Below are 12,198 nucleotides of genomic sequence, written 5' to 3'. Positions count from 1 at the left end.
GCTCCCCAGAACACACAGGCACAAGGTCCCTGGCATGGAGGTGCCCGCTGCCATTGCTGGGGGCTCGGGGCCTCTGGGTGTCAGCCTGGCTTTGTGACCTGAGCAATCGCGGTGGGCTGTTGCCCCACGTGCAAATAAGGTGGGCATATGCCCCCTCACCTCCTGTCCTGACATCCTACTACGACTGGGTCTGCAGCAGGAGGGAGTGAGGAGGGACGAGGGACTTGGCGGACCTGAGGGGGCTGAGGGCATCAGAACGTCTGCCTACAGCCCTATCCAGCTCTGCCACCAAGAAATGCGTGGAAGAGCAGGAGAGGAAAGGTGACAGCAATAGAGAAGAAAAGACACACAGAGGGCCATGCAGGAAAGACAGGGAGGAGAAGACAGAGTCACAGAACACGGAGGAGAAAGACGGGCACCTGGGACAGTGGGCAGGGAAGGTTGGCCCGGGTCAGGAGAACACGGAGCGAGAGCTCGCCCCACAGGTTCGACTCCCATTTCCTGAGCTCCTGTGCACACGCTGCGTGTCCCAAGCCCTGGGCCCGTTACATCTCCTGTCCTGACCACCACCCCATGAGGTGGGTTGGATTACTCAGAAAAGTGAAGGCACTCATGCAGGGTGACCAAAGAACAGAGGCAGATTCCTCGTGGCCTGCCCTGTCCCCAAGTCCCTGCCTGCTTGGGGTCCCTTCTTTGCCTTCAGCTCCAGGACATGGAGCCACTGGATCCATTTCATGAAAGGATGAAGTGTGTTAGTGGGAAGTGTAGTATCGGCTCAGAGGCAGCTGTGGTTATGTGGAGGGGTGGAGGTGGGGGTGGCATGAGGCTTGGCTACAAAGCCCTCGACAGTCACCCTAGGTCGGGGTCTTTCTCCCCTAGCAATGGCTGGCTGTCCACCACGTGCCCAGAGCTCTCGCATTCAGCTTTCAGAATCCAGCTCAAGAAGGGGTCACCCTCCTGGGAACCCCTCTGATCTCTGCCGTGTCCGGTGTCCGAGGAGCGCCCGCCACTGCTGTGTTCGCTCTCTCCCTTCCTCCCTGTTGGAGCTTCTGCAGCCTCCTCTGTGTCCCCCAGATTGAGAACCCCCAGGGCAGGGCCAGGGCTGACAGAACCTCACCCATCCTCAAAGGGGCAGAGAGAGCCAGTCAAACAACTCCTGAGAACAGCCCCTCCTAGGGCTTTCCTGGAGGAGGAGGTGTCATGAGAGCTCAGGCTGAACACAAATACATTTCCACGGGCCAAGAAGGGAGCAGGGGGAAGGCACTTTCGAGGGAAGGAATATGCTAGCAAAGGTGTGCAGGGGTGGAAAGCACCCAGGGACTCCTAATTGCTTCTCTCCTACCCCAAATCCAGATGGTTCCTCCCCGGCTCCTTCTAAAGCCACTCCATTCTAGCTTTCTAGGGCTAATCCCTGCTGAGGTGTGAATGGCTGATAATAGTTTAAGGTGTGAGCAGCTAATGGGGGAAACCCAGTCCCTGGCCAGCCTAATTGGGCAAGGGCTGCCCCCTGGCACAGGGAGTTTGAGTGGACAGGGAACCCTAAGAGAGGAAGGTTCCGGTGCCCAGGCTGGCCTCCGGCAGGAGAAATCCTGTCTGTGCGGTCAGCGGGCGGGCAGCATGGCAGCCTCTGTCTGTCTCCTCCTGGGCTGGTCTGCCTGCCTTGGCCTGTCCTCTCCCTCTCCCTTCTCCTCCTCCTGCAGCTGCCCCCCACAGGGAGAGAAAAATCAACCTGGAAGAAAATTGAGGTCATGTCCTTTGTCGTGTATAATTCTTTATTTTCCTCTTGCTCTTGGTTTTGGCAGAGTTGCTGGGCTCCTGGGGCGTGTGTGTGTGTGTGTGTGTGTGTGTGTGTGTGTGTGTGTGTGTGTAGGGGGGTGGCCTGTGTGGGTGTGTGTGCCTGCTGTCCCTCCTCCCACCACTCCACATCCTCCCTTGCCCAGTGCCGCCAGCCCCATCTCTTAGGCGCATTTGGAAACTCAAGCCTCTCCCAAAGGTGCTCACCCGGCCTCTCAGCCGCAGCCGAGCTGGAGGGTGCTGACTGGGCACGGGGTGACTGCCTGCCCGTTGGCTAGGCCAGCTGCCTCTGTGTGTGGCCCTGGGCAAGCACCTGCCCCCTGCATGTGAGGGAGGGATGCCTCTGCCCACCCCACAGCCCACCCCCCCGGAGCACAGCTGATCTCAGGAGCTGCTAGCCTTCCGGCCAGCCCACAGCTCCAGGCCGTTTTTAGGATAAATTATGAATTTTAATTGTCAAAGCATCTTAGTGTTTAAAGGTTTCTATGTATAGGCTCTGACCGCCAGGAGTGGCCAGCTTGGTGGGGAGGAGCAGGGATGGGGCAAGGCCTAGAAGAGCCCTCCTCTGGGTAAGCAAAGGGCATGGGGCTCACGGGTCCCAGGCCTGGGCTCCAATCAGGGCCCACTGTGCACCTGCCCTGCCATATGACCTTGGGTGACCCTGGACCACTCTGGGCGCTGCCTGTCTCTTCACAGACTTCTTCTGAGGTGAGAGTCCAGCCCGGAAGCTAGGAGCTGTCCTGGGGGAAGTGGGAGGAAGCCACTGGTTCTAGGAAGCTTCTTAGTTGTCTGTACTGAGGTCACCTGAGCGGACAGCACCCCTACTTGGATTGGAGCTGTCCCAGGATCGAGGAGGGGCAGACAAGCACCCATGTGGTGACCTGATGGCGCTCAAGGAAAACCCAGGTCCCGTACCCCTACATCTCCCTTCACACCTCCTCTCTGAGTCTAAGATACCAACATAGGCTCAAAGGGGCAAGGAGGTGCCCCAGAAAGCCTCTGGCTCCATCCCCCACCCAGGCCATCTTGGGAGGTGCCTGGCAGATCCCCTCATGCATACTGGTTGCCCCAGTCCTCAGGGCTCCTCTACCTTGGGAACAACTCAGATTGGCCCATCTCAGGCTTTGGAAGCCTGGAAACCAGCCAGTCCCTACCTGGGAGGGCCATCAGCCTTGAGCTTGAATGAGGAGGAGCTCACAGCCTCAGAGGCCCGCCCAGGGCAGGGAGCAGCTTGCTGAGAGCAACAGTATGGCATTGGAAGGCCAGAGACCTAATAAATATAATGATAATGAGGGCCTCTTGTGTGCCAGGCATTATTCTAAGCCCTTGCCGCATAAAAATTCATTTCTTAGGGTGCCTGGATGGCTCAGCTGGTCGAGCATCTAACTCTTGGTTTCATCTCAGGTCACGATCTTGCAGTTCGTGAGATCAAGCCCCGTGTCGGGCTCTGTGCTGGCAGTGTGAAGCCTGCTTGGGATTCTCTCTCTCCCTCCCTCTCTCATATTCTCTCTCTCTCTCAAATAAACTAAAAAAATAATTCATTTCTGCCACCACAACTTGTTGAAGTAGGCCATGTTATTATCCCCATTTTGCAGATGGGAAAACCAGAAGCAAAAACAGGTTCTATAACTTACTCAAGGTCAAACAGCTAGCATAATATGAACTCAAACGTGAACTTGGTTCAATTTTCACAGCAATCTTATTAGGCTGACATTATTATCCCCATTTTACAGATCAGAAAACTGAGACACAGAGAGGTGATGCCGTTTGCCACAAATTACGCAGCAACAGATGGCAGAGCTGGGATTAGGACTGAGGCAGTTGGACCCAAGGCTGTCCTGACCAGGCTTGCATACTGCCTTTCCCAGATTCAGGTTCAAGGGCCTACTGAGCGGTATGATTGTGGGCAAATGGCTTTATATCTCAGGGCTCCAAACTCCTTATTCAGAAAAGGGGACGGCAGACTTCACACCGCCCTCTCAAGGCTGGAGGCAGAGAATTAAAAGAGAGGGAAGGAAAGAGACATTTATATCGAACCCATATACTGAGTGCTTTGCGGAATGACCCCGCCAACCCTCACCACATACCCTGTGAGGGAGGAACCATTAACCCCACTTCACTGATGAGGAAACTGAGCCTCCAAGCCACTAGTTCACCTGCCCGAGGTTACTGAACTTGTCTGCCTCTACAGGCATGGTAACCCCAGAGACCACCACACAGGTGAGGGGAATTTGGCCCAAGAACTTGAGGGATTTGTCCTAGGTCCCACAGCATCTCAGGGCTAAGGCCTACGCAGAATCCCAGCCTCCTGACTGCAGCATCTCTCCCCAACGTAATGCCAGACAGGATACCACAATGGGGCTAGATCAGGGATGAGCGAAGGTTTGAGTTATTTCTGCCTCAAGAAGGGGGAAAGATTTAAAAACAACCCCCAAGGGGCGCCTGGGTGGCGCAGTCAGTTAAGCGTCCGACTTCAGCCAGGTCACGATCTCGCGGTCCGTGAGTTCGAGCCCCGCGTCGGGCTCTGGGCTGATGGCTCAGAGCCTGGAGCCTGTTTCTGATTCTGTGTCTCCCTCTCTCTCTGCCCCTCCCCCGTTCATGCTCTGTCTCTCTCTGTCCCAAAAATAAATAAACGTTGAAAAAAAAAATTAAAAAAAAAATTAATAAATAAAAACAACCCCCAATACATCCAAACTGAGGCCCAGTGAATTTTTTTTTTACAACATGGACAGTTTTATAAATAAAACCGCTTGCCATTCTATCACCACTGACTACTCAAAGCCCTCTCTGCTCAAGTGAGTCTTGTCCAACCCCTTGCCAAAACCCATTTCCCCAACCTGGTACACGGAAGGAAGTCAGAATCAAGGGGTGGGGCGCCCCTCCGGTCAGACACACACAGGTTCCATGTTCTGCTCAGGCACGACTGCTGCCATCACACAGCTGCCTGTTCGTGAGAAGCCCACCCGTGGGGAGAGGCATCTCTGCAAATCTCTAAGGGGAAGGCAGAGGGTGCAAAGAGTCCAGTGCAAGCCAAGAGGGTGGAGTCAAAACCCACGGGCAGAGTCCTAGGGGAGGCCCATTCAGCTCCGTGTGAGGTATCGAACGGAAGACCAGATGGCTCAGGATAGAAGATCTGCCTTGGGAGTAGTGAGTGAGTAGCCTGCCATCACAGGTATGCAAGCAGAGCATTATGGATCAGGGACACTGCAGGAAAACCCCTCTGCCAGCTAGGATCCACACCTCAGCAGCCCCTCTTAGCTCTGAGATACCCCCATCTCGCACCTAAGTAAAGGGACATGAGATGGCCAGTCCCTCCCAACTGCATCTCCAGCCCTGTGCTGGGCCGGGCAGAGGAAGCATGCTGGCCAGGGCCCCACTCCCTCTCAGAGACATGAGCAGGTTCTCTGGAGGGGGAAGCAGAGGAGGTGGCAGAGAGAGATTAATTCCCTGAAATGGGAAAAAATAGAAAAACACACACACACCACACACCCTAATAACATGTAATAAGAGGTTGGAGACAAGGAACAATGGCCTGGTAATGTCACCCTGGCGGCAATCAATTTGGGTGTCACATGAAATAGGCATAATTATTCCGCCAGCCCCATTGCTCGTTTCTAACCAGCTCCAGGGGCCCAGGTCTGGGCGGGGAAAGCGGCCTGGAATCAATCGTTGGTGCACCAGGCTGGCAGAGGGAGCAGCCTCAAATTACCTTGCCAGCACCAAGCTTCTCAGCCTCTGTGGGTACGCAGAGGGCCTCCTGGGGGGACCTTGCTAACATCCAGGAACGACCTTGCTCAGCCACCCTTCATTCATGCAATGGGCAAGAGCAATCAGGGAGGACTCCCCGAGGAGGTGAGAATGAAGAAGAACAAATATACGTTTGTTCCATCCAGTATTCATTCCCCAGGTCACCAATCTCTTATTAAGCACTCACCAATGCCATTATTAAAATGGACTGTGCATTATTAAAATAATGAAGCACGGGCTCTCCCCCTCTCCAAAGCTAGGATCACCCCGTGCCCATCCTGGGGGTGAACACAGAACCAAGGGGGTTCCTTTGGCTTAACTGTGCAGAACTTAATCTCTCCTTGCTCCCTCCTCCTTCATCGCCACTTCCCTGGGGAGTGCTCCTGACTGCTCCTGCCCCTCCCTGAGCTCAGGGCTTGTACAGACAGCACCCCACAACTGGAGATGCTGACGTACAAAAGGGACAATCGCTTCCTAAGCATCTGTTACAGGCTGGCTGCTGCCCTCTCAACCCCCATTTCATACACCAGAAACCTTGAATTCCAGAAATGCAAACCAAGGCCACAATGTAACACCATTTTACACTCAATCAATTGGTAAAAACCGAGAGGGCTGACCATACTGAGTACTGGCAGGGGTGGGGAGCAGTGGCGACGCTCCTCTCCTGCTGGGGGGGGGAAGCATAAATGGTACAACCAACTTGGAAAACACTTTGGCACATTTTCTAGTAAAGCTGAATATGAACATGCCCTATGGCCCAGCAATTCTGCTCCTAGCTGTGTGCCCCAAGACACTCTGCACGCTGCCTCAGGAGACAGGACAAGAAGGTTCACGGCAGTATTGTTTGTAAGAACAAAAAGGGAAACAACCCACAGGCCCATCAATAAAAGAATGATAAATACACTGTGTTATGTTCAAACCACATAACATTATGCATCAGTGGAAATAAATGAACTACATTACCATTATCCGCAACAATATAGAGGAAGCTTTACAAATACGATGTTGAAGAAAAAAAGCAAATTCTAGAGGGCTGCAAACAGTTTCAGGTTCTTTTTACAAAGTTCAAAAGTAATACAAACAGAACAATGTCTATCTATTAAAATGCATGATTTTTAAAAAGGCAAGGCAATGCTAAACAGACCGTTAGGATAGTGGCTGCCTCAGAGAAAGAGGCCAGGAATAAAGTGAGGAGAAGCACATGGAAGATGTACATCATTATTAAAGTGCTGCTGTTCAGGTTGGGGAGTAGGGCTGCCATGTTTGTTCTATTATCATTATCACTAACGCTACGCACATTAACTAGTCACCAGGCCATGCCCAGACCAGCGAGCCCTGAGCCCCAGGGGTCAGAAGGAAGGCATTCTAGACAGCTTTGTGGGCTGGGGGCTTTGGGAAAGTCATGCCACCTCTCTGGCTCTCGGTTTTCTCAGCTATAAAATCAAATCTTTGCACCAGTTACAGGGAAAAGATTGTGAACAAATCACTGATCTAAACTATGAGTAGTGAGCATTTCTGGAGAGTTTACTGTATACTAGGCATTGTTCTAACCACTTGGCATGTTAGCATACTTAATCCTCCTGCCGGTCCTAAAGGTAAATACCCTTGCTATCCTCACTTTGTGGCTAAGGAGACTGAAGCCCAGTGAGATTAAGTAACTAGGCAGAGGTGGAGCTGAGATCTGAACCCAGGGATCTGGCCCCAGGGTCCACACTCAACAAGTTCACTATAAAGTAACATCAAAGGAACCGAGCAAACATGAAGATGAGATTGTTGGGCAGCAGAGCTCTACTGGGCCCACAGCACCCAAGGACGTTCATCCATCCATCCATCCATCCATCCATCCATCCATCCATCCATCCAATGCATAAACAGAGGTCAGTATCAAGAATGCCTCAAATGCTTTTGGAAATGAACCTGCCTTACCACACTTTCTACAAAGAACCGTCCCCAGTTCTGGAATCATCTGTTTTCTGTGTCTCTGTAAAGTCTGCTACCACCTCAGGACCTACTCAGTCTCTCTCTTTCTGGTGGACCCCTGACTACCTCAGCCCCCACAAACAAATCCCATCCTTCTCTGAGTGCCTGTGTGTGCTAAGTACCCCACCTGGGGCACCCTTGATGTCACCTAGCTCTGTCCATCCATACAGGCTGAGGACACTGTGTCCCCTCCAGGCAGTCCTTGCCACCAGTCAATAGCTGCTCCCCGGTGCCTCCCAGTGTTTTCCCTATCCCAGGGGCAATCAGGGGAGCCCAGGGCATGGGGACAAGATGGCCCAGGGTGTTCAAGGCAATCCAAGGGAGCCATAAGAGGGCCTAGTCCAGAGCTAAACAGCTCAGCCAGGATGTGTAAAATAAGCACATGAATTAATTTGGCTGGTATAGTATTAGGTGCAAACCAATGTGGTTCTTCACTGTGGGTGCCTGGAGGAGGGGGATCAGTAACTTAGAGATGCTGAGGTACAAGGAGGCTCCCTCGAGGAGGGGCCAGGAGAAGAAGAGAGGAGGGCCTCTGGGTGGGGATGCCTGACCAAGACAGCAAGACAGGTCATAGGGGGGTGTATAGAGGAACTGGTGGGCAGGGAACAGAGAGCCATCAATGGGTAACCACTGGGAAGGCGGGGGGGTGGGGTGGAACCCAGTGGCCGGGAGGTGCCATCTTTCCATAGAGTGCCGCACAGAGGACAGCTAGACCAGGAGACCCTGGCTAGCAAGGCGAGGCTCTGACTGAAGTCACCATCATCTACTGCCTCCCCTCCCTGGCCTTTCACTGGCCCCACAGGACTATATGACACACTGCCTCACGCCTCCACGGGACCCGGTGTAAATCACTGCGCTGCTTCACTTCTCCACAGGAACGTACCCTCAGCCCCAGTCGTGATCCTCCAGCCATTTGCTTTGGTGGCACCCGGAGAGGAGCACCAGATGAGCCATCACCGGTACCAGGGATCCCATCTGGCTTTATGAGAACAATGACCCCCCCCCCCCCCGCCCCGCCACAGGAGGTTTCGGGTCATTTGGGATTTGGGTTTTGTTGGTGTCCCTCTGGAATGCTGAGTTTTAGGAACCAATATCTAGTAAAGGGAAAAAATGGGTGCTCAGAGGCGGGGGATAGAGCATCTGACTACTAGGATCAAAGAGGACTACTGCCAGGGGCAGAGCAGTCTCTCCCTGGTCAACACAGGGGCCCTCAGCCCACAAGCCAAGATTCCTGGGCTTTGAGCACACACCCATCCCCCCAAATCTGGCCCCAGGGATTGAAGACCTACTCTAACTCAAGGCCCTGGAGGCACTGCAGCCTTGACCAAGGCCCATCTCATACTTCACTGGCAGGGGGTAGGGGAGGAGACAGAGACAAAGAGCGCATCATAGGGGGGGCTACCCTCACCTTTGCTAAGCCCCCCTCCAATAGGGGCATAGGGGTGCTGCCCGGAGTCCCTATCTGGGTTCCGGGGAGTTCCTGGTCTCTCCCTTCTGGAACCTCATTCCCTCTCTCCTGCCTCAGGCAGTGGGGAGAAAGCAGGCAAGCTGTCCTGGCAGACCAGGTCCCACATAAGGACAAAGGGTCTGGAAACCGCTGACCCTCTCTTCCCTCACCGGCATTCCTCCCTGGATGTGGGGAAGCCCCAGGCGCTTTGCCGCCTGGGTGCCCCAGCTCATTGCTCCCTGGGCATGGGAGGCACCGATGCCGGAGCTGTTGCCATAATGGCCAGCAGGGCTGAGCCCAGAGCCACGGGCCAGGCTGGGCTGAGCACCCTCTGGCCGCCCAGGCCACGCAGGGGAGGGCCGGATGGTGGTCTGGGCTGGCAGGGAAGGGGCTGGCCCAGATGGCACTGCCCCCCACCTCAGGGCGTCCTGCACTCCCACAGCACTCCCACCCGCCCCTTCTCCCCCACCAGATTCAGGACCAGGAGAACAAAGGGGGATGCCTCCAGCACAACCAGGGACCGATGGCTCTGGGCTGGGATCCCAGGCAGGAACAGGAAGGGGACTGTCCACTGGGCCTGGCCCCACCCCTCCTCAAAGTGGAAGCCACCTGGAGGGACACATCTTCTGTGGGTGCCTTGGCCACCTCACAGAGAGTGGGGAGGCAGAACAGGACACTCCCTCCTCACCTCCCTTTTCTCAGCTGGTTCCCACCTCCCACCGGCTGCCTCAGAATGAAAAGTGGGGCAGGAGGAGGTGAGAAACCGGGGCTGAAGACAGACAAAGGGAGGCCCCTAAAGGGTTCCTGGGTCCTCCACAATCCCAACTCCCTCTCCTGCACTCTTCCTACCCCCCATTTCACCTCCCCCCCCCCCCCTCCTTGGGCACGAGCTGGAAGGAGGTTGCTCCTGATCAGGGGACGGAGCTGGTGCCCAGGCTGGAGCCCGTGGAGAAAACTGGTCCCTCGCCTGCATCCCCCAGCTAGCCAGTGCCCAGCGCTGGCTAGGGGTACCAGCGGCGGGGGGGGGGGGGGGGGGGAGGGGGTGGGGTACCTGGGATCTAAGGAGAGGGGCAGCCACCCCGCTGAGCAAGGGGCTTACCCTCCAGGATGAATGGCGCTCAGAAGGGGAAGGGGGACGCTGGACAAGCCGGACTAGGAACCTGGCAGGGCCCCTCCACAGCTCTGGGATCCCAGCTAGGCAACAAGGAATTTGTTGGGGTGGGAGAAAAGGGAAAGGAAGAGTCTCCATTTCTGAGGCTTGAGGAGGGTCAGATCTGTGACCCCAAAGAGGAATCTGGGTGGCGCTGGGGTGCCCCGCGGCCCCAGGAGGGCGCAACCGGGCCAACGGCGGCCCGCACGGGAGCGTGCCGCGGGGCTGCCCGCTCGGGGCTGGGCTGCGGCTGCCGGGCTCACCTGCATCTCGGGCGCACCGTCCGTCCGCTCGGCTCGGTCACCAATCGCATGTCTCCCCCGCCGGGCTTCAGCCCCTGCCCAGCCCCCTCCTCCGTCTCCTCCTCCTCGTCCGACACCTCCGCCCGGCCGTCCACGCGCCCTCCCGGGGCTGTCTGTCCGTCTGTCTGCCCCAAGCGGGCGGGAGCCGAGCCGGAGCCGGGGCCGGGGCAAGGGCGAGGGAGTGGGGAGGCGGGAGGCCGCGGCCCCGGCGGGCGGAGGGGCGGGCGCGCTCAGGACGCGCGACGCGGATTCGGAGAGCCTGGTTCTGCGCCCCGGGCCGGCCTGGAGCCGCCGCCGCCGCCTCTGCCGCTGGGGCCGGGGTCGAGGCCGGGCGCGCTCCGCAGCGGGGCCGGGGCCAGGGCTGAGGCCGGCAGGCAGCGGCCGCGCATGCTGCTCGGAGCCCCGCGCCGGGAGAGGGGCCGGAGCCGCGCGGGTGGGGACTCCGCGCGCTCCGGGGCCGGGGCCGGGACCCGCCGCCGCTGCCGCCTGCGCTGTCGCCGGCCGCCCGCTCCGGCTCCCGCACCGGCTCCCGCCCGGGCTCCGCGCTCTGCCGCGGCGCGGGGAGGGAGCGTGAGGAGCGAGGAGCGAGCCGGGGAGGGAGGAGGGACCGAGGGAGGGAGGGAGCAAGCGAGCGGCGGGAGCCGGGCGGGGGAGGAGAAGGCGCGGCCGCAAAACCAAGGAGGGGGGAGGTGGGGTGGGGGGCCAGTGTTCTTTCAGCAGAGGGGGCGGAGAGCGAGGAGCGCCCCAACCACTGCCCTGCACGGATGGGGCAACGAAACTGGCAGTGGGGACGCAGGCGAGGGGCGCGCCAGGCTCGCGCCTCAGCCCGCGCCCCGGAGCACGAGCCCCGCACCGGCCGCGCCCCTCCGAGTCCCGGGCCAGCCCGACCCACGGGAGTCCGGGCTACGGTCCTCCCTGAGTATGTGCACGCACCCTCTTGTGTGGCCACATACGTGTGCATGTGAGCACGTGAGTGTGTTCACACGTGTTAACTAGGGTCACTGCACACTGCCGTGTGGACGGACACAAGCACGTGAACGGGCAAGGCTCCCCACCCAGCCAGGGTTGTTTGGAGGACGGCGTGGGAAGGGTCAGGCCCGGAGCCTCTGTCCTGCCCCTCTTCTCCAAATGTTCGCGGATCTCTATAGGGTCCACATCCTGGCGGCCTGGGGGCCAGGCAGGTAGAGAGGGAAGCTCCGCTGGAACGCGAGGAAGGCGCGCCAGCTCCGCTGCTTTGCCCCTAGAGGGGTCTTGCCCCGCCCTTTGCAGCCCGGGTCCCCGCCCAACCTGGCTTCTTGTCCAGCAGAGGGCAGCAGGCTGCTATGGCCGGCTCTGGCCACCCGCACTGCATCCAGAGACCAGCAGAGGGCAGCGCAGAGCCTCAGTCTGGGCCCGCTGTCTCTCCGATCCCAAAGATCCAGGGGATTCTGGGCTGGGGCCACAGACTTAGATGGGCCCAGAGAATGGGACCTCTCCTCAGAGATCCAGATCCTTCTTGATCAGCATATGCAAAGAGAATCAACTGGAGGTGGTGTCTTAGCAGTCTGCAGAATTAACTACCACCCTTAGGAACTCGCCAGCTTCCACGTCCCTTCCACCTCCTTGAAAGCCATTTGTCCTTTCGCATTAAGCTAGTTTGATTAGAATAAGCATCCATGCTGACACCACCAGGCACATTCGACCCTTCTTCACTGTTTCTTCACAGCCCATTAGCGCATTAGTGCCCCTGACGCTGTGTACCCCACAGGGGTAGGGGTTCTGGCACGTCAAGAAGGAAG

The 12,198-nt window shown here is 57.3% G+C and overlaps 1 protein-coding gene across 4 annotated transcripts in view; it reads right to left on the bottom strand.

The window, feature by feature from the left end:
• LINGO1 (leucine rich repeat and Ig domain containing 1) overlaps positions 1–12,198 on the bottom strand; it is a 195,861-nt gene that overhangs the window by 7,438 nt on the left and 176,225 nt on the right. Inside the window, exon 1 of one of the 4 annotated variants that reach the window (XM_086711269.1) lies at positions 10,382–10,740. The exons of the other annotated variants lie outside the window; for them this stretch is intronic. Within the exon in view, the coding sequence (XP_086567395.1) occupies positions 10,382–10,387 (6 nt within the window). The 5' untranslated portion in view covers positions 10,388–10,740. Of the gene's footprint in view, positions 1–10,381; positions 10,741–12,198 lie in introns of those variants that run through there. 4 annotated transcript variants of the gene reach the window in all.

This window comes from Puma concolor, chromosome B3 (genome assembly GCF_028749965.1).
Source record: "Puma concolor isolate L17-30 chromosome B3, mPumCon1.1.hap2, whole genome shotgun sequence".
NCBI lineage: Eukaryota > Metazoa > Chordata > Mammalia > Carnivora > Felidae > Puma > Puma concolor.
Note: the sequence above shows the minus strand (reverse complement) of the source record. Positions and strands in the feature narration are given on the sequence as shown.